The following is a 23,378-nucleotide window of genomic DNA, read 5'->3' as shown; positions in this document are numbered from 1 at the left end:
CAGTGTGAGAATCAAACCTTGTACCTTTTTTCTGTGAAATAAATGTCTTAACCATTATGTCAACCCCCATCTGATGCATGTTGTAAAGGTGATATACACATTCTGAGATTATTGTAAAGGATATAGACATGCTTTGCCTATCTTGGACAACATATGCATATACCATGCATGTTATTAAAAGTGTATGATAAATCTTCTTCTTCTTTTGGCTTTTCCTGGTTAGGGTTCGCCACAGCAGATCACCAGTCTGCTCATGATTGGCAGTGGAGTTTTACGGTGTTGAGTTGCCAGCCTGGCGCCCAACCTTCCACAGAAGGCACACACATGCACACATTCACAACTAGGGTCAATTTAGAGTGTCCAATCCACCTACAGCATATCTTTGGGATGTGGGAGGAAACCGGAGTACCCGGAGGAAACCCACACGACCACAGGGAGGACATGCAGACTCTGCACAGAAGGCACCCCAGCCGAGGATCGAACTGGAGAATGTCTTGCTGTGAGGCAGCAATGCTAACTGCTGTACCACCACGGTATTCTCTATTAATAGAATTCTAATAAATTTGTTTTTGCCTAGCAACACCCACTTGTTGACCAGTTAAGTTTCAAAGTGCACACAGTGCCTTTTCAGAAGCAACCTGAAACCAATGTCTCATTAATTGACTTGTTCATGGTCACACACAACTGGCAAATGAGAACTGAAGGAATCATATCCTTTACCAAACGAGCTGCAGTGCACTGCCTTATCCCTTTGTGCCACCTGTGGGATGTATTGCTAATAACATTTTCTTCTGCAGACGAAATCAATAAAAATTTCTTCATAAATCAATTAGTCCCTTTATTACTATTATTGTAAAATAAAACTACAACAACTAAAAGTATCTAATGCTTCCTAAGTGACTATTCCCCCATGCAGAGACACAAAGAATGTCCTTCATGCTGTCTGTTGCATCACATTTAACTTTGCAATACTCCTTCTACTTTTATTCTCATGTTTTAATATACGTTTCATTTTTTAGCCTTTTGTAACTATGTCATTTTCTTTTATTTCTAATTAATTAATCAACTAATTAGTTCTATTTTACTTATGTTTTCCTCAAAATAATTTGAGAATTTCTAGTAATACAAAACTAAACTCATGCAGGAAAAAATCTGAATATGAAAGCTTCCTTTAAAAATGTTGCCTTACCTAATTTTCTGTAATTTCAGGAAAAATTACTTTTTTGTGAAAATTCACACATGCAGACAGGTATAAATGATCTAGACAAAGTTCAGTACTATAGATACCACTGGGTTAAAGTAATTAGTGAATATTGCTGGTTACCACTCTCTACATGAATAAAAGTTTCCATATGTCTACCCATAATTTTACCTGTGTTGAAATGTTTTTTGCAAAACACATGTCAGTTTTCATAAACCATGGTATAAGCATGAAAACATTAATTATGGATTCCTGACACAAAATAAATAATTTTACTAGAACTTATTCTATAATAGCAAACACCTAGCTTTTATTTTTCAGATTAAATGATTTAATGGAAAATACATTAAAAACATGAGACTAAAAGTATCAGGACTACTTGCAATGTTAAATGTGATGCAACAGACAGCATGAAGGAAATTGTTTTTGTCTCATTAGCCAGGTATCAAAACCTAAATCTTTTGATTTTTCATACCCTGAAAACTTCACTTGATTTTCACTCGAAATACAATAAACTTTGTAGCATTAAACAGTTAAGACACATAACAGCTTATCCTTGTTTACCTGCTTATATTTTACCGCTTGCTAATAAATAAAAAACAATAGAATTGTTTCTTATTACATTCTTTTGTTTTCCTCAGTTATCACTGATATGTTTTAACTGTGGCTAGAGTTTAGAAAAGTTATGCCTTTTCCAGCCTTTTGTCTGTATCATATTTTAAACTATAATTGGTTCCAACTCCACACAGAAGACAGTGAATTATTTCCTATGTTCTCTTACACAATTACTCTTTATGTGGGACTGGAGACATGCCTGTCCTATCTTTGTGTCTCCATCATTTAAAAGCATACTAGAAAATAGCTGGTTTTGATAATAAACACATGTATGGACAGATATGACCCTCTTGTAACATAGATTCATTAAATCTACTGCTGATTCCAGTTTAACTGGGAATTGTGCATTGTGAAAAAAAGAAAATATGTTAATTTAGTCAAAACAGCTTTTGCCAAAGAAACTCCTTGCATTTGAGAATTTACACTGGCATACCCCCATCCCCTTTGAAATAATGCCCTTTTAAACAATCTGGTTGGTGACCATACTAAGTGACTTAATTTAATATTCCAGTGTTTTAAAGCTCACAAATTATTCTCAATGTAACTAGTGTTCAATTAAAGTAGCAATGTAAAACATATAATCCACTTGATTATATTTATATTTACAGAATACAGTCTGTAAAAAATCACAGTCTACCAACAAATCCAAATAATTTTGGTTATATCCTTGCTGGAAATGGAACCAATTAAAACCAAGTGTGTTTTGCAATATCTAAGGGCCTACTTAGACACACAAATACCTCTTTTCCATTATTACATATTCCAGAACTATCAAAACATTTTGATTTACTGCTTAATAGTTATATTCGCCATATTTCTAACACTGCAGATGGACAATTTTGAACACATCTGAAATTTTGTTACCAATCACTTAGTCGAGATTGCATACATTTTTTCAATTAAATTCTGTGGTTTAAATTTTATTAAAAACATTAACCCTAGAAGCAACTCACATTTCCTCTTGAGGTCTTCACTTTTATAAAATGCCATACGAAATAAAACCCAACAATACTTGCACATACCTTATATTGTCTTTTCCACTATATGTGGGTAGCACTATCATGCGCACAGAAATATCCTGCAACAGTCTGTGGTGTGTGTGTGTGCGTGTGTGTGTGTGTGTGTCTGTGTGTGTGTGTGTGTGTGTGTGTGTGTGTGGGTGTGTTTGTGTATACATGCTGTGTGCATTTCTAATTATTTGTGCATAAACCTACATATGCCATTTATAAAATACCCTGCAAAAGGAGTCCTGTTAAAACATTTAACCAAATTAAATATCTTTTAAATGCAAGTATTAATATTCAGGTTTGCTTTGTTGGTGAATTACAGTAAAATACCTTCTACACTCTGTAACAGAAGCGCTGTCATTAAAAGAACAGTATAATATTATAGCAATAACCCACGCCTGGGTGTGGGTAATGCTAAATTTACCCACGGTTGGCGTGGTTTGGTCCCGAGGCGCCCGAGGACCAAACAAAGCCAACCATGGGTAATTTAGCATTACCACACCAGGCGTTATTGCTATTATACCATGACATTATTTAAGGAAAAGAAACTGTTACTTTTCTTAAATAATGGCATAGTATAATGCCTGTTTACTGCCCTTCCGCAGATGTCTGGCATCCGGCAGTTCTGATGTACTGCGGCGCCTGCGCGGTACATCAGAGTTGTAAAAGCAACGGAGATAGCAAGATCTCCGTTGCTTTTATGTCTCGCTATGTTAAATGAGTTTAACATAGCGAGACAGTTTTAAAATAAGCAGCGGACATCTCCGTTGCTTATTTTAAAACTGTCTCGCTATGTTAAACTCATTTAACATAGCGAGACTAAAAAGCAACGGAGATCTTGCTTTCTCCGTTTTTACTGTCTCGCTATGTTAAATGGGTTTAACATGGCGAGACAGCTTTAAAATAAACAACGGAGATCTCCATTGCTTATTTTAAAGCTGTCTCGCTATGTTAAACCCTTTTAACATAGCGAGACAGTGTTTTAAAAAACCAAGTTATACTAATGGAAAAAAGTCCGGGCGACCGGACCTTTTTCCATTAGTATAACTCGATTTACAACGGGCACGCTGGCCAATCAGCGTGCACGTTTTGAGGGGGTCATGGTATAATAGCTCTGAATAAACATCTTGGAAGTGTGAGAAAGTAAATTTAGTACAGATGAGATTAGTCTTTTATCATTTAAACTCATGAAAATTTGCTGGTGCTTTATAATTATGGCACATTTAGCGTACTGCTCACATTTGGAATTTATTACATGTGAATGGCTGGAAACCTACAAAGAAATATTTTTTTTAGCTTTAAGATCTATCTAAATGTGACTATTTTAAAATGTCACTGCACATAGAACCTATGAGAAAAAAGAAAATGTTATTAAAATCAAAGTTCCTTTTTAAACAGAACTTGTTTTTTTGCCCTTTCTGAAGAAGGCAGATTGAAGATTAGAGATTTGACTTTCACACAGAATGGAATTCAGTCTTTGTGCAAAAGTTTTTTTTCCATCTGAATCTTTAGGATTACCTGAAAATAAGTGCATAGTTTATCCTTCTCTCTCTCTCTCTCTCTCTCTCTCTCTCTCTCTCTCTCTCTCTCTTTCTCTCTGTCTCTCTCTGCCTTTGCTTCAAAAGCTTCTAAAGCATATAGATTGCATTCTGTGCTTATCACTTGCAGAAAATATTCTAGAATGGATTTTTTTCTTTTTAAACTGTTCAGCATGTATCTTGTGGCGGTTACCAGAACCTTAAAGCTCAGTCTTTGATTCTGAAATGCTGAATTACATTGAAAGGCAGAATACTGACAAATTCACATGTGCTACTGTTTAGAATTTAAACAGTCCTTGCCTAAACTCTATACTGCAAGAAAATCAAACTTTGACTTTTTTTCTCATAATAGCTGACAGCTTCCAACAATCCTTAGAACTTATATTCATCAGTCTGCTTCGACTTATCAGTTCCTATCTGCATTTGCATTAAAATATGTTTTCTCATTGTTCCTGTTATAAAGCAGACAGTATTCTACTGTTTACTCTACTAGACCATACAGCATGTCATTAATGCTCTCTAAAATTTAAAAATCATTAATTTATTAGCTTATCTCCTGGGAAAATCCCTGTGAAACTGAAACACTGACATTTAACAATGAAATAAAGATGTTTGTACCCGACTGCAGCTAATTTGCAGTACAATTTCTTGTAGCTACTCTTATTTTCAAAAATATTCCTTTAAAGATAGTCTAGGCTTAGTCTGTTGCTACTTGAAGAGATGGGATCATATTTTAGCTTCCATGTGTGACACTGATTTTCCCTTTCTTTTCAGCCTTTTTGATACAGGCAGATGAGATATCATAGGTTCATAGGTTCATAGGTTCATACTTGGCTATCTGCCCTAGGGCATTTATAAGCCTAGCCAGAATGTGTTTGGCTTTTGCCACCCATTTTAAATTAATTTTGCTATGCCCTTTTTTTGAGGTTAGTATACTGTGCCTCTGTCTAACAGTGACACAGAAGTCATACCCAGGGTAAACCTACGATCTCCCATCCACTCATCAAGATTCCTCTTGAAGAGAGTCAATGAGGGACTCTGCCTAACCTGGACTGGGATTTTATTCCAGAGTGAAGGGAGCCTCTGGGTTATGAATCTGTCCCTCCAGCATGTCCTATTTATTTCAGTGCTGAGGTTCAAGTCTCTCCAGTGTGTAGCTCGATAGGATTTGGATTTTCTGAGGTGCAGCATGTCCATTAATTCCGGGTTGGACATGGCTTTATACGTCAGGCACAGATTGCCTCTGAACAGGTGGTATGCCACTGAGTAGAGCTAGAGTTTCTTTAACCAGGCAGCATATGGCATCTGTCTGAGCCCTTTGATCCTCTTGGTGAGGTACTTTTGGGGTCTTTCCAGTTTCTGCAGGTGCCTGGTAAGGTACATCCCAAAAGGGGCATTGTACTCAATTATGGGCCTGATGAGGGATGAGTAAAGAGGCACAATGACCTCCCCTGATCTAGATGTGAATCCCTTCATGATTAGGTGGGCTATATAAAAGGTTTTTCTAACCACTTTGGTCACGTGGTTGTCAAATGAGAGATTGCTATCAACTTGGGTCCCCAGGTCCCTAATTACTTCTTCTGTACTTAATGGATTACCACCTATGTGGTAATTTGTGGGCACTTTGTTTTTGCCAAAGGGGATGACTATACACTTTTTGGCGTTTAGCTTGAGGCCATGGCTCTGGCACCAGTTGTCTGTTTCTATGAGGCCCTTTTGGAGGATGCTTGTGTCGGCTGGAGAGTCAATTATGGCATCCAGTTTGCAGTCCTTCCGTGTTGGCCTGTACCTCGGAGAAATATATATTGAACAAGAGAGGTCCCAGGACTGAGCCTTGTGGGACGCCACTTGTAACTGGTTTGGAGTCTGACATGGCTCCAGCAATTCTAACCATGTGTGTTCTGTCCTTGAGCCAGTTTGCCACCCATCTAGTGACACAGGGGTTTATATTTAAGCTGGTGAGCTTATCTATAATGCCCGAGTGGGGTAGTGTATCGAAGGCTTTTGCGAGGTCCAGGTAGGCTGTGTGGACCACCTTCCCCTCATCAATGGCCTTGGTGACTGTTTCAAAGAAATCAACCAGGTTTAAGAGGCAGGATCTGCTCTTAACAAAGCCGAACTGGGTAGGATCCAGTGTCTGTAGGTCCCCAATATCTTTATTTATGAGGTCCATGATTATCCCTTCCATAGCTTTGCAGACCAAGCTAGTCAGGCTTATGGGGTGATAGTTTCCAGGATCTGTTGAGGCACCACCTTTGTGGAGAGGGACCACAGTTGCTGTACGCCACTCTTTGGGTACATATCCTGTAGTAAGGCTGAGATTGAACAGTAGTTTTATGTTTGGGTTTAGCTCTTCTTGGAGTTCATGTAGGACGCAGCCCGGGACACTGTCTGGTCCCATTGATGCTGTGTTTTTTGCTTTGGAGAGGGCAGCTCTTACCTGAGCATCTGAGATGTCAGGGGGGCAGGACTCTGCTGGAATAGATATTTGCCCTTTTGGTGGGGAGGGGGAGGAGAAGTTTGCGCTGAACCTGTCAGCTAGGATGTTGGCAATGTCTGTGGGCTCGGTGTATTTTTTGTCATTTTGGTTTTCTAATTCTGAGCATATCTGGGAATTACCACCCAGGTTCCTAACATAACTAAAGAAAGCCTTGTGATTATCCTTAGTGTCCTGTGCAATTTTTCTCTCAAAGCTGGCCTTAGACGATTTTATGAGTGCCCGTAGATTTTTGCTAATATTGATCAGAGACGCCTTCCCTTTTTGGAATTTTGCTCTATCATTTAGTAGCTTCCTCCTTCTATTGTATAGCTTGTTTATGGCTGGGGTCCACCAGACAGGACGTCTGCCTTTGGAGGATTGTGTCTTGGTTTTATTTGGGATCGCATGATCCATGCATTCCTGAAGGTGTTCATAGAATGCGTTTATAAAGGATTCTGTGGTCTGGGCCGTATTTTCCACAGGCCCAGGGGCTTTGAAGGATTCCACCTCAGTTTTGAGGAGTGTGAAATTTGCTTTAGAGAAGTTTTTCACTGTGGTTTTCTGGGCAGGGGGTGGTGTCGGGATGTGAAAATCCAGTGAGATTAGTTTATGGTCTGATCTTACCAGTGAGGGATACACTTCTGGTCTGGAGCATAGAGTCCCCATGTTGGTGATGATCAGGTCCAGTATGTTTTCCCCTCTTGTGGGAGTGGTAACAAGTTGTTCCATTGCATTTGAGTTTATAAATTCTAGGAACCTTTGGGCTAGGGTGTTGGAGCTAGAGTAATGCTCCCAGTCTATGTTTGGGTAGTTGAAGTCGCCCAATATAATGGTGTTTGGAGAGACCTTCATATTTTCCAGTGTTCTCAGAAAGGCCGAGTGGGGTTCCTGGGTTTGGGAGGGTGGTCTGTAGCAGGCTATAAACTGGAAGGCAGTTTTACCCACTGTTAGTTGCACATGGATAGTCTCTGATGCTTCGTGCTTTGCCACCAATCTGGAGGTGTGGGTATCTTTGATGAATATCGATACTCCCCCTCCTTTTGTGGTTCGGTCCAAGTTTTGGGGCCAAAAAGCATGGTATGAGGTATAACCTGGTAGTGCTGGGGTGCTCCCGGGAGCCCTGAACCAGGTTTCTGTTACTGCACAGATATCGATGTTCTCCATGCTAAGGAGAGTTTAGAGTGCGTGCATCTTGAGGATAAGACTTCTGGTGTTGACTAGCATTACTCTTAGTTTCTTATCCCTTGTGATACCTATGGAGGTGGGTTTGTCTTTTGAGCCTTGCCTAAAAAAGGCACTATGGGGGTAGCAAGAGCCTTTGCCAATATCCGAAAGCCCAGGGGTGACAGGTGCAAGCCGTCCCTAGCGAAGCATCGTGGCTTGTCGAGCATATCATCCCAAGCTGACAGGCATTGGATCCCCTTTGAATGACACCAATAATTAAGCCAATTGTTGAAATTGATCATCTTGTCTTCATATTGTGGCATCATTCTTGGTGAGGGTAAGATGCTACTCAAGGTCAGGGTCATACCAGCCTGGGCCACATGCTCAGAGAGCTCTTCTATGTCTCTTTTCATGTAGTCCAGGGAGGTACGTCTCAGGTCATTCACACCAGCATGGACAATGACTGAGTCATATTTGTATTTGCCTTGGAGTGACCTGAGTGCTTGTGTTATGTGGCGGATCCTAGCGCCCAACAGGCAGCTCACCGTGACCTTCTCCTTGTTCAGCCTGGTGAGCGGGACGTCAGTGTACCTGATGATAGAGTCACCTATTACAAGTGTATCAGGTGTGTTGTTTAGCCTTAAGCGCTGTGACTGTTCGGCACACTGGCTTTGTGAGCTATGTGTTGCACGTGTTTTGTTTTGTTGTAGCGGTTGCTTGGGTGTCTGCTTTGGAGTTCTCTGCTGCTTAGGCAGATTTTTATTTAGAGCCTCCGAGTATGTTTTTGTGTGTTTATGTGTTTGGTCTGCTGTCGTGGTAGGTCTATGTGAGACTGGAATTGTACTGAGTGTGGTTTCCTTCTCCTCCTGACTGGTTACGCCAGTACTGAGTTGAGAGAGCTTAGCCTCCAGTTTGGCTATATGGATGCATCTCTCACATGTGTTGGAATTTATTGGGAGGAGGAGAGGGTTGTCTGTGTACATGAGGCAGTTGTAACATTGCCTCAAGATTCCCAGATTCACCAGCTGGACTGGAGAGAAGATTGACAACTGACCTTTGGACATGCTAGAATAGTATTGGGAATTCCTTTATAATTGAAAAAAAAGGGCCAATGGGGAACAAGGTACTTGTTGCAGGGTTCTTTTCTGAAAACTGGCTGAGTATACACATGTTAAGAAGTTTCTTATTACTGTCCATCATTAGTAAATTCACTAAGACATGACAGCAGTTGAAGGCAAGACATTTATTGTTCGGAACAGACTGGCGGCAAAAAGTGAAGTCTAACATAATCTAACTAATATGGCAGAACTACAGCCAAATTTCCTAACCAAAATCTGGCTATGTTATTGGGCAATCTGAGGATAAACTATATCCCTAAATTTTAGCAGGTGCCTATTCATACCTTATAAGTCCTTACACGCCCTTATTCAGTCACTTTCTTACTTCAATCAGTTTCTCTCCCTGACTCTCTATCTAAATATACCATAACCCTGTTTTTTCCCTACTTCATATTGCAATTTCCATTTGTATTAAACTAACTTGTATTTAATTTCTCAAAATTGGCTAAATTTTCTCTAAATATTAAATAATTGTTTTGTACACAGTATCTATTCTTAAGCAATGTACTCACATTATGTCTAATTTAGTAATGTAAACTGTAGATGTTTTTGTATTATATCTGCAAATAATACAATTATTTCTCTAAAATATTTTTGTAAAACTATGAAGTTTTTCTCCCTGGGCATCTACTGAAAATAAACACCTACCCAGGCACAGTTTCCTGGTAATCGAATACCAGTAAATAAATAAATGAATACAGACTTTACCTGAAAACAAAGCTGAGACTAGTTTTACATGATAATATTTTGGAAAAGTCCTTTCAATTATACTTCATATCCTTAAATGATAGTAGAAATATACAATCATCATTCAGAAACTGATGATACTAATTACATCAGTATATTCTCACACTATGTGCAGTAATTTGCCTTCATACAAACAATGCTGTATTTATTACAGAACTTTGTAACAAAGTACAAAATTTTGTAACAAAAGAAAGGCAAACTAACTGCTTCTCTTAGGCAAGCAATGTTCCATAATAATTTCATAATATTCCTTTGTTATATAACAAAGCAGTAGTTTGAGTTTTTTTTTTCAAAGTGGCAACATATAACAGCCATATTCTTGCTTCACGGGATGCAAATATATTTATGATCTGAAATACAAACATCCATTTTGACAGTTGTAATGTCTGAAATAATTTAACTACAGATAGTCAGTTCTGACATTTACATGTTTTGATATTTCAGTAAATATTCAACAACCCTAACCTAAAAATATAATAACTCCAGGCATGCTCAACCTTATGGCTGGAGAAAATGTCACACAGTTCTGTGATCTGTCCCATTTTTATGGCAACATTTCAATTAAAAATAGAAGACTATTACAAATGATCAGGTGTTCCTGCTTTTGGTAAACTTGGTGCTGTCATAATTAGGTGCCCATCCAACTAATTTCTGATTAAGAAGATGTCTATAAGCTGAATAAGTGCTAGCAGATTGTCTAAAGAAGTTCCATGGGGTGAGAATAAAATGTGCATTGTCTAAGCATGAGTGTCTGCTTTTGTAATATTCAAGGAACAGTGACTCAAGACATAGCTGTCATTAGGCTAAGTATTTCAACTCAACATTATCATTTTACAGCATCAGTAGTTTTTGACCAGAGTTATTGTTTTACTTCGTTGGTAAGATTAATATATTTCTGTATTCAGTAGTAAATCTGCTTTGCTATTAGTCTCAGATGCATTGTTTGTAGGCTAAATGAAAAAGAATCTTACAACATGACTTTGCATTCCATTAAAACTGTAATCTGTTGTCCAATAAGTATACCTGATACACCTAAAGGATTTAACCAAAACTATATTTGCATTTGTCCCCACCACAAAAAAAAATCCATATACTGTTTCAGAAATGTATTTATTTGTTTAAATTGGATTACCAGGCTAGAACACTGATCCCAAAGACCAGTGCCATGAGGACAAAGAGGATCAACAGATAGAATGAATAGGTATTTGTAAATTAACTAATTCTCTCTTGCAGATAATGGTTATTATAAAAGCCACTTCAGTGCCCACATGTGAATGAATATTACAGACAAAAATGTAATGCTACAAAAAGAACTTACAATGTCACCCTTTGCACCAGAAGCTCCTTTTGCACCGTCTTGGCCCTTCATACCCTGTAATAAAAGAATAAAAAATAAAGGTAAGAGTACAGAATTAACTACAAAGGATTTTGTTGTTTAGCCAAGGACTCAAAACGTGTTTGAAAATAATTCAGCTACTGAAGCATTAGTGTAAAGTTTTAGAACAAATTACTGCACAATACACCTTACGTTATTGATTGCAAATGGTATAATAGTCAGTAGTTATTGATAAACATTTAGGGAGAATAGTAGTTTTTGCAATGTAAGGGGCAGAGGAACTAACTGGAAGAAAACACTGGTCTCTAAACTTGCCTATCAAAGAATAACCTTTGTACTCATTAAACAGGGACCTCACAGGTGGTTATGTCAGAGAAGGGTGTGCAGGTGGGACTTCAATTGCACAGAGTGTGTGTGTTTAGTGGAGGCTGAAAGCCTTTACATGAAATACTCTGTTTCTAGCTGTAGTTCTTTTAGAGAAGTGCCCTTTAGACAATTTCGATCATGAAAATTTCTCTCTTCCTGTTTTCTACACTTTGAAAATAAACCAGGTTTTGAAGATAGAGAAGTATAAACACAAATACATCAGCAATCATATTACACATATATAATTCCACTGTATGAAAAATAGATAAATATGTATGTTTAGTTCATTGGAATTGGAGCTGTTAGATTTATGAGAACATCTGAATGAATGAATGAATGAATGAATGAATGAATGAATGAATGAATGAATGGTTGCACTGCATGTTTAAGGTAAATACTGAAAACTGGCCACATTATATAACTCTTAACTTTTCCTAATTTCCGGGGTATCACAGATTTGTAATACTTTTTCTTATCTAATGAGATAAGCAGAAACTAGCTAATGAGTGTCATTTCTGTCTCTCTCTCCCCCTCTCCCTCTAAAAAGCAAATCCACACAGTAAATTTTAATTCTTCTTTAGGTTGTAAAAAGTAAATCTGTAATGGCTTTGAAAAACGGCAGCTGTTGCTTTCATGATGAAGATTCTAAGCAATTATTATTCTTTTAAGCATTAAGACAAAGCAAGAAATTCAATGACATTACAATACATATTTTAGAAATAAGAAATAAAGAATATTTGATACCTAGGTTAATAGATAAGCACTAGGTAATTGGTCGTCAGACCATTTCAAGCCTAGCCAAAAATAAATAAATAATCAAAATTTCCCTCTAGCCTCAAGGAAGGCAAGAGAAACATATACTGGGAAAGAATTTAAGTCTGCCCATCCAATTACCTTGGTTTAATTTGAATGTGGCACAGATGCTATTCTACTACACACAGTGACATTTTGTTACAGAGGTGAGGGATCTGTTGGGATATGACTCTATTATGCCAATGTTTATTATTCACCTGCTGATAAAGATTTAGTTCTTTCCATTGAGTACTTGATGTACCATTAGTTCTGAGAAGGAATAGAGATCAAATAGGGTTGATCTTTCATAGAACAAAAACAAACAAAAGGTTTAACATAGATCTCCACAGAGGAGTTTGTAAGAGACTAAATACAGAGAAAAAGCTGCAGTCTCTCCTAACAACTAAGATTTTTAAGGCCAATGATCTTTTTAGTTCTGAATCTTTCAGGTCTCTTAAGTTGTGTGATACGTTTAAATAAATACATGCCAAAAGGTGTGTTATATTCACTAGGGGGTCTTATATGATATGAGTGAAGGGGAATTAAGACTTCTTTGGATCTAGTGGAGATGCCTTTGGAAATCAGATGGGCCAGATAAAAAAGACTTTCCAAACTACTGTGGAGACATGATGAAATATCCAGATCCCTTAGAACAGTATCCGATTGGAGGAATGCATCTCCTATACTGTAAGTACTGTTTCGTTTACCAAAATGAACTATGCTACATTTTTAGGCATTTAAATTGAGACAATTGTTAATGTGGTCTAAGCCATGTTAGAATAATTGTGTCAGTTGAAGATCGAATAATAGCATACAATTTACAGTTAGCAGCAAACTTAATTAACCATAGGCGAGAAGTGTTGGCCTGAAGGTCTGAGAAATATATGCCTAATAGGACAGGATCCAAAACTGAGGCCTGTGGTACACCTCTAGTAACTGTTTTGCTTTCAGAAGTAGCACCTGCTACTCTAACAACATACAGGTTCTGTCAGGTAGCTATCAATTGCACAATATACAGATTTATATTTAGATTTACAAGTCTATCAGTAATGCTTGCATGGGAAATAGTGTAAAAGGCCTTGGCCAGGTCTAGATATGCTGTATGCACTGCAAAACCACTATCCAGTGCTTCAGTACTTTTTCAAAAAAAATTAATGAGTTTAAAGAGACAGGACTTTCCTTTGAATAAGCCACATTTACAAAGGCCCAGTTTTGAGAGATTTTCAATGTTCACATTAAATAAGTCCGAGATAATGTGCTCCCTAGCTTTACATATGAGACTAGTGAGACTAATGCATCTATTATTACCAGGGCCCGTGCTTGAGCTACCTTTGTGTAATAGCATTAGAATAGCTGTTTTCCAGGCTTCAGGAATGGAGCCAGTGGGCAGGCTTATAGTAAAGCATTTAAATTGGGTTTCAGAAAGACCATATTTATCATGGATAATCAGGCAACCTGGTATTTTGTCAGGGCCAATAGTTGAAGTTCTTAGTTTTTGAAAGGGCTGAAAAAACTTGTTAAATAGTAATTAAAGAAGATTGCTGGGATTGTGGAACCTGTGGGATAGCTATAACTGTGGGTGGAGTAAAATTTGCACTAAATTTGTTAGCCAAGACATTAGCTATTTCCTTTAGTTCAGAGAGTGTATTATCATTGTGATCTAGCTCCAAACAATTTTGGGCATTAGTTTTAACTACCTGACATAGTTAAAGAAAGATTTGCAATGATTTTTGATTTTAGTGGTTATTTTAAGTTCATGCTCAGCTTTGAGCTTCCTAATGGTTTCCTTAAGCTCTTTGTTAGTTTGATTAAGTGAGCTCATAAGTTAAGTAAAATGCAAGCCCCCCTGCAACCCCCATCCCCCTACTTATATATTCTAATTCTGAGATCGCACTACAGTGGAGATCTGGATGAATCTGGATGAATGCATTAAGCAATTTCTTTCTCTTATTATATAATTTATTAATGTGGTTATTCCGCCACAGGAGTTTGTTTTTAAACTTCTTATTATACATGTTATAGATAGGGTCTGCCTTATCAATATGACTATTTCTGTTACTGAGTAATGCACAGATATATACATGTGTGACATAAAAGAAATTGCAGTAGGTGAGACTGGGTAGAGAGGACATTGAAGTATAGGTGAAAGGAGGAGAGTAACTGACAGCCAGCAATGAGGGTCATGTCACAAGCTAACTAGTACAGCAATAGGGTATTCCATATGGCTAAGATCGGGGGCCCTCCTTGATGTGTTAACAAATCGGTGTAATCCCAAATGTTGTAACGTTCACATGTAAGGACAGCTCAAGGACCAAGGTTCAGAAGGCTTATTCTTGAAGTGCAGACATACCAATAAAAGTCTATCTGACTTTGTGGGTTAGAAGGGATAAAATATTGATTGTGACCTATATGAGCCAAGTCTAAGTAGCAGTGCAGGTGATGAGAGTTTGCAGCTAATGACAGCTTTCCAGTCCTAAAGGGAGGGAGAAGAAGTTCTGGAGCTGTCATTCAGCACCATCATACCTCTCTACTATACCGAATTCCTCAGAAAATACCATTTTGGGGCTCACAATAATAGGGTGCCACAAATTCCCGAGTGGCCCCCTTTAAACTCCAATTTCATTTTCATTTTTTTTTTTTTTTGTATTTATTTGTGGTTCACATGTGCTGGCTGATGTTATCATGCAGCACCAGTGTGCCCTGTGGTATCACCAAGGTACAGTGACAGATCTGGTGACGTCAGAGTTGTAATGGTCCTTTGATCGATCTGGTTGATTAGACCTAAAGGACTAGGAGAAAATGTGCTTCTACATGGCATTCTTTATATGTTTTCAAGAATTTTCTCTGTGTAACTTTAATTGCCTCACACCTTCCAACTCTGTGAACAGTCAGTGGGCACACTCAATCTATTTCTAGGTACCTTTGTTCTTGTGGCCAGTGTCATGTATGTAAAGGGTACATTTACCTGGTTAAGTAATGTTAAATAAAGTATAAAAGTCAGTGGAACAGCAGCATATGAATAAGACTGAGAACTCAACCTGGACTCCAGGAGCAAGACTGAAGACTGAACTCTGTTATTTTTTCGGTGTGAGACCCTGCTGAAGTAATTAGCTAAGCAATTATTCGGTGCCAGTATTATTGAACTGCACTTGTGGATCTGAACCTTGCTAGTTGTTACACCCACACCCGACTGAAGCTACTTTCAACCCTGTAACCTGGCGTACTCAAATGAGAACATTTTTTTCTGAGCACCTCTCAGAGACACAAAGGTTCATGACGTTAAAGTTAAATACGTATCCAAAGTACCTTTGACTGTAAGGATTAACAGCAGAATGTTTGTGTTCCTGTACCTGTATTAATTGTATAAGGATACAAATAGATAATGTTAATAAGTGGGGCTTAGAGAGGAATGATATGAGGTTGTATGCAGAACAAATATCAGGCTAGACTGCAACTCATGTTTCCTCTTTTGATATGGGTTACCGCTCTTTTTCTTTATTCATTATTGTATGTAAAGTTATTTAAAAGATGTACTTTGCTTGCTTAATGGTGTGCTTAGTTGTCTGAAAAAAACATTTAAGTGTATAACTCTCAGCCATTCAGCTCTGTAATTAGGGATGAATGGAACTATCACAGTAGTGGTTGAATCAGGCATATTTTAAACATTGCTGTTCTTTGATTAAAAATTAGTATGACAACACATTTTACAATACTGTGCATTTTTAAACTCTGGAACTCTTAATGTCAGTCTCCGTTTAGTGACTGCAATCCTCACTGATTTGCAGAAAAGCATCACTAGTTTTATGGGATTTAAAGCAAGATCTGGGCAAAAATCTGGGAGATTATGCAATGACAGTGACACGCAAGGTGCACAAAACAGAGTTTGGGCCTGGGGAGGGATGCAGATTTTTATATGAGGCAAAGGGAGACAAGTGGTGTGATCAGTGCAATACATATCGTTCTAACTACACCTGTTCTATAAGAGGAGTTTGGAAGCCTGTATCCTCTTTCAAGATTTAATGGGTGGCTTTGGGGAATTGAGCAGTTGTGTTTACTCCAGCTTCTGGCTCTCTCATACAGATCTCTGATCAAGCCTGGGTCCTGTAGATGATCACAAAGGAAATGCATGCATCATTTGACTATAGATATCCACTATCTAGAATTTTGCACAATGTCCAGGTTAAAAATTAAGGTTTACTATTGTTTATAGGAATGGAAAAAAAATTCCGTTCAAATAAATGAATGGTAATACCAAAAGTGAAAAAAAACCTACCGTTCACAATGTCGAACCAAATGCTCAACGCATTTGACTCGCCATTGTTGTCGAAACCACCACGTGATAGCCATATAGGAGTTGATATAAACCAAACTCCTATACAGCTATCATGTTTTTGCAGAGGTGCAAGCCCCCCTGCACCCCCCTACTTATATATTTTATCTCCGAGATCGCACTACAGTGGAGATCTGGATGAATTTCCACTCCCCACGGTACTGCGATCTCCATGCAGATAGTCGATTTACACTTATGCGAATGCAGTTGTGCATTCGCATAAGTGTAGTCGACTATCTGGTGCAAAACCTTTTGTGCATTCGACATTCTGTTTTTCGGCACATTTCAGCCGATAGAATGTTGTTCGTACAAACAATAGTAAACGAAAAATTAATAATAATAATTTTGATCTGACAGCACATGAAATTTGTGATTTTCTAGCAAAGCATTAAGGATTGAAGTAACTAAATAAAGACAAATCCAAGTTTCAGACTTCATATCCTTCAGAAAAACGTATGGTAACTCAAAACCTTTTTTAATTTGGTAATAGGAATATTTAAAAGCATTCCCTAATTTGAGGCCTTTGTGGCCTTTGACCGCGTTATTTTTGTCTTTGTCCTTGATTCTAAGAGAGAGGGAGGTTTGAGTCCATCCCTATAGCAGCCATTACCAGACAGACTCATTAGTCTTTACTTTCACTGGCATTGCAGGCTGTTTTTTTTTTTTTTTTTTGTTAGTTTGAAGGGAATTAATCACTTGAAGCAGCAAAAGAAGTACTGAGCAGTAGACCACCGTTATCAAGTGCGAGTAACATTGAGTGATTGTCTCCTCCAAGTGCACTCACCTTTTGCAGGATGAGAAGAGCACTGTAAATATAAAAAAAAATAAATTATTTTAATATGATTTATGTGATGGTGTGGCAGTCTCACTAGCTGTCATTGTGTGAAGGACCAGGAGCATTCATATCTTTCATGATTGGCGATTGCTGATCATAGCAATAGCAGGTGAAAAAAATGTTAACTCAGTCAGCACTCAGCAGCAAGCTGTAAAGTTTTTTTGTTATGCGAAAGTGATCAGTCATCATATTGCAATGGTGCATTGGGTAGATGCAGCAGAGAATCACTTCAGGGACAGGAGGAGAAAGCTCTTTGGTTTAACTTCAGTTGTTGTACCTTTGTTTTTTGTAGTTAAGCTGCTTAAGCACACATAATCTGCTTTAACACACAATCGCAGTTATCACACAAGTCTCTGTAGTTTGTGAAAAGGGTACAGCTATTTAAAGAAATAATAAGATAACAACGTTTTTATTTATTTATTTAAGTTTGATGACTGTGGAAGTCCACTGGGCCAAGAAGAGCCCGTTTTCAGTGGAGGCCCGGGGAGAAAAGTTCCACAATAATTGCAAGTTATAATTCACATGTTACAAAAGGACATAGTTCATACAGCTAATTAAACATTTACAGATAAGCTCCATGATATTTGCAACTGGCTTGTCACAATGTTACAAAAATGAAAAGACATAATTCAGTACAGGAATTTCAACATTTACATAAAGTGAATATTTTTGTTATAAACTCAATTGTAGGTTTAACATTTCAAAATATATAGCTATTAGCCATTAGTAGGTTAGGAAAATATTATGCATGGAGAGGGTTAATAGTATAAAAAAAAAAAAAAAACAACGAAAGAAAAAACTCACTGTTTGTTCTTGTTGTTGCTGAAGGGTTAATAGTATATTTGAGACTGGAGAGTTTAGTACAATAGATATTAGGGAGAAAATTTGTTTTTGGTAGGGGAGGTATTGTTTGGGTGGGATGGGATGAACTAATAGTAAAGGTAGTTGGATGAGTCATGGATGGGGGGTTAAGTTGGAGCATGGCAAGGGCTTTCCCATTTGGAAGAAAGATGAGAAACTAGCTGAGATTTGAAATTTGTATGATTAGGTAGGTTGTGTAGGTGTGCGGCGAGAGAGTTCCACTGTTTAGCTAAGGAGTGGGACAGCAGTAGATGGCCAGGAGGTTGTGCAGGTTTGTGGACCTGAAGGAGATTTTGTTTTTTGGATCTGAATGAGCGATTGGGAATGTAAGGTTTTAAGGAAGTAGCGAGAGCTGGGCAGTTGGCAAATTAAAAGATGATTGCATAACCAGGAACCAAACATAAAACCAGATAAAAATGAAACAGTCCAAGTGTACACAGCAGGTCCACACCAAAATAAAGTTCTTCCTTTTATTCACCAGTAGATTAAGCGCTTTTGTCAGCTTATAGCTAAAGACTTCATCAGAATCTACTCAAACATACAGAAAGGTAACTTAAATTGTTACAAAACATACCACCTGACCAATTAATCAATTGTTACTTAAAAAGACATACTTTAAAAAATTAAACACAATGCAATCCTTCAATGAACCCTCCTCCCTTTTTTTTAATTCACAGTTAAATCTAAACCAAATAAGACCTAAGCTTTAAAACACAACTTATACTACAATAATCATTTAACCCTGGGCAAATGTGTGCCTGTTACTTAATTTGCCACAGTAATTCTTTTAACTCCAGGATATCTTTCCACGGCCCTCCCTGAGGGTTTGGGCATATCTGCTCTATTGCAAAAAATGAAAATTTGTGATCAAAAAACGGTTCTATATGTTTTGCAAGAGCATTAGTTTTTTTGTGTTGTCTAATGTCCAAGGAGTGTTCATACATGCGATCCCTAAAGCGTCTTTGTGTTTTCCCCACATAAAATTTGGGGTACACACTACATTTAACCACATAAACAATGTTGCAATTACTATGTAAATTAGGTCTAATCATCTGGTGGTTAACCATTAAACTATCACCTTGCAAAATATGTGGGCATTGTGAGCAAGAGCCACATTTATAAGTGCCATGTTTCCTAAAGCTCACTGGAAGGGAAATGTTATTGCCAGTCTCAAGAAAATTCTTAAAAGACTTACCCTTTCTAAATACAAACTTGGTTCTGTCCCAACATGTTCCAGAATCCCATCAAAACATTTAAAAATGTTGCAATTATTTTTCAAAATGTTTGAAATGTCCAAATAGTCATTAGAAAAGGTGGTAACAAAAGCCTTATGGACTTTGGACTTATGTTCAGTCCCTTCATTGCTCCCCAGGCCAAAACTGTCACTATTTTCTCTTAAAATGGGTCTATAAAACATATTCTCCCTCTTAGTGTGTACCTCAGAAAAAATCTGTTGTACCATTAGGCTGGGGTAACCACGTGCCATAAGCATGCTAACTAATTTTTCACTTTCTTGTTAAGAAACATTATCCTCGGAGACCATTCGGACCAATCTAACAAACTACCCCTTTACCAATCCCTTCTTTTGATGGTATGGGTGGCAACTGGTGAAGTGAAGCAAACTGTTAGAGTAGGTTGGTTTCCTGAAAATGTTGCTGGTGCATCTTTTATTAACATAGTCCTTTTTTAACTCAACATCTAAATAGTGAATGGTGTGAGAGTGCCAGTTGTAAGTGAATTTAAAGAAAGCTGTTGTTTGATTATGGTACTCTATAAAGTTACTGATCTCAGAGACATGCCCATCCCATGCAATGAAAATGTCATCCAAAAAATGGCAATACATTTTCCAATATTGCTTTTAACCTGAATCATTAAGATATCTTCTTTCCCACTCCAACATAACAATATTCAAAAAATGGGGGCACAAGAGGCCCCCATTGCCACCACACATTTCTGCTGATAGCATTGACCTTCAAAAACACAAAATTAGAATTCAAAACAGTTTCCATAAGTGTAGTTAATACGTAAATGTCATTGTTTGAAAACATCCCACAAGCAACAATAAAGTCATGGAACCATAACATCCCAATATCATGGGGAATGACATTAAAAAGATTTACCACGTCAATAGATATACATCTTACATCTTCCAAAAATGTCAGTTTTCCAACTTTTCTTAGGAAATCCCAAGAATCTTTACACAATACTGAGTGCATTTTCAAACATTTTTTTGATTTTAATATCAATAAATCTAGCAAGGGGGTGAATCTTAGCTTTAGAAGCATTAACAATTGGCCTTAGTGGGGGATCCACAATATCCTTGTGGATCTTGGGAAGTCCAAAAATAGAAGGTACAACAGGATAATCACACTTAAGAAAATTCTATTCATCTGGAGTAATTGCATCTTGGTCAAACATATCTTTAAGCAAATAATCTATCTGGACATATGATAAATTAACTAAATTAATAGATGCTTCATCATACATAGTATCTTCTAACAACATACCATTCATACGGTTAACATAGTCAGTTTTTGTCATCACCACAATCCCCCGCCCTTGCTGGGCTTCATAACCCTGATGTTCGTGTCTGAACAAAGTTCCTTAAGTAAGCCCCTTTCACTTTTTGTTAAATTAAGTTAACTTCTAAGTTCTGTAGGGAAAGCGTCAACCATTTTTCTAAAGTCTTATTTGCAAATCTTTTCAAAAATAACAAGGGGCATTTGCAGGGGGGATTACAGGTGCTCTTCCTGCCCAGCTCACATGTATTATACACTCCATTCGTGTCATGAAAAAACAATGCCAAATTTAACTTTCTCACAAACATTTTAAAATCCACAATTAAATGTTCTAAGCTAGTTTTTACCGTGGGTACAAAATTAAGTCCTTTGCTCAGCATATCACAGTGTTCAACTCGGAATGATTTTTCTGTGTAATTATACAGTTTATAGTCACATTTTTCATTTAAAATAATGTTACAACCATTATCAGCTGTCACAGAGTCATCTAGGGTAAGGTGGAAACAGAGTTCTTCTCTTAGTTCTATCGCCTCTGCCCTCGAGGATAATAGTTGTCCGTTCACCTCCATTCCTGCCTCAGTCCATTCTAGTTCGCATTGCGACTGCGAATCCTCTCCGAGCATCTCACAGGGCCTTGGCCTAAAGGGATATCCTGGTTCCCTTGTTCATGCATGCCATTATTGTAGTTATCAGCCCCACCTCTCTGTTCATCATAATTGAAGCTCCTCTCTCGACTGGTATTCGCCAGTAAGGGATAGACATTCCCGTGACTGTACTCTAGCCTATCCCTTTCAACCTTTTTATTCTTCTGAGTTTTAACTTAGTTCGAAATCCGATCTGCTTTAACAAAATCTGGTTAAATTTGTCCCCACAATGTGAAAATAAAACATCCTTCTTGATCCGTTTCTCCAGATCAAGAATATCTTTCATTAAAACATCCATATCCTTGATGTTGTGCCTGATCATAGTTTGCATTAATTCAAAGCCCTGCTTGTCGAACAGTCCAAGAAGTTCACTATACATGGGGGAGTCCAGGGTTAAACCATTAGGAAATTTCCAAGTTCTCAACCCCTCACAGACTAATTTTAATTTTATGCAGTCATTGAAATATTAATTTTCAATGAAGGTCTTCCTGTAGCGAATGACCTTCATTTCAAATTATTCTAACATTTGTTCAAAGGTAATGTTATTGTTCCCTTGATAACAAACATTATACTTAGGCACATTCATAAGCCATTCAGAAATATTTAAACTGGGTGTATTCACAGCAGCTGAAGAGGTATTACCTTGTCCATTCCCTTCAATATTTTGTCCTTGAAAAAATCGCTGCAACACAGGTGGTGTGCCAGAATTTATAATGTTGGGTCCATGATCCATACCCTCCAGCTGTGAAATCCTGGCATTTAACTGCCCCACTTGCTGGGTCAGTTGTTGAATAAGTTGAGTCAGTAGTCCCACTTCCATGGGAGCCCCTCCATAATGGGATAATGGTGAAGGCCCACTGTTTCCACTAGAACCAGGTGAGGAAACAGACTGCATAAAAAGGAACCAAACACAAAACTAGATAAAAATGAAACAGTCCAAGTGTGCACAGCAGGTCCACACCAAAATAAAGTTCTTCCTTTTATTCAACTGTCGTCCGTGCGGTTGCGTGGGTTTTCTTCGGGTGTTCCTGTTTCCTCCCACATACCAAAGACTGCTGTAGGTGGATTGGACACTCTAAATTGGCCCTATATGTGAGTGTGTGCATGTGTGTAACTTCTGTGGAAGGTTGGGCGCCGAGCTGGCAGCTTGACACCATAAAACTCCACTCCCGATCATGGGCGGACAGGTGATCTACTGTGGTGACCCCTAACCAGGAAATGCCGAATGTGGAAGAAGAGGATTAAGTGCTTTCATCAGCTTATAGCTAAAGACTCCATCAGAATCTTTTAAAGCTTTAAATATGAGCTTGTGGACAATGGTGAGTTGTAGGTAACTGAAGTAGTTGGGTAGTTCAAGCCAGTTGAGGGTGAGGAGGGAGTGCAGTGGTGAAATGAGTTTTTTGAATTTGTTGCAAATTTGGAGATCTTGTGGTAGCAGCATTCAAGTTTGGACAGAAGGCCAAGATGGAGATTGGTGAAAAGAGGGGCACCATACATAAGGGAGGGGAGTAGGAAGGTGGATGCAAGAGTTTGATGGGTAGAGGGGCTTAGGAAGTGGTTGTGCCTTTAGAGGAGACCTAACTTTTGGTGGATTTTCTTGATTGCAGAGCAGATGTGGGTGTCACATTTTAGTTATTCATCAATAATGATGCCAAGAAGCTTGGTGTTGGGAACCATTTTCTTGGAGAGTGTTGTGTTGGCTCTGTATGATGAATGTTGATTTGTCTATGGAGTTTTTGGTAGGGAAAAAACACTTAGTTTTGTATTATTTGCATTTAGTGCCAGATGGTTAGACTGCATCCAGGTTTCTGTTTTGGAGAAGGCTA

General features: G+C 38.0%; 1 protein-coding gene across 1 annotated transcript in view; it reads right to left on the bottom strand.

The window, feature by feature from the left end:
* Positions 1 to 23,378, bottom strand: part of COL22A1 (collagen type XXII alpha 1 chain) — a 2,341,282-nt gene that overhangs the window by 667,041 nt on the left and 1,650,863 nt on the right. Inside the window, exon 34 of the mRNA XM_044067281.1 lies at positions 11,188 to 11,241. Within this exon, the coding sequence (XP_043923216.1) occupies positions 11,188 to 11,241 (54 nt within the window). The remainder of the gene's footprint in view (positions 1 to 11,187; positions 11,242 to 23,378) is intronic.

The sequence above is a fragment of the Protopterus annectens genome, chromosome 3.part1 (assembly GCF_019279795.1).
Source record: "Protopterus annectens isolate FY-2018-M chromosome 3.part1, PAN1.0, whole genome shotgun sequence".
NCBI lineage: Eukaryota > Metazoa > Chordata > Ceratodontiformes > Protopteridae > Protopterus > Protopterus annectens.
This window is presented reverse-complemented; position numbering and strand designations above follow the sequence as displayed.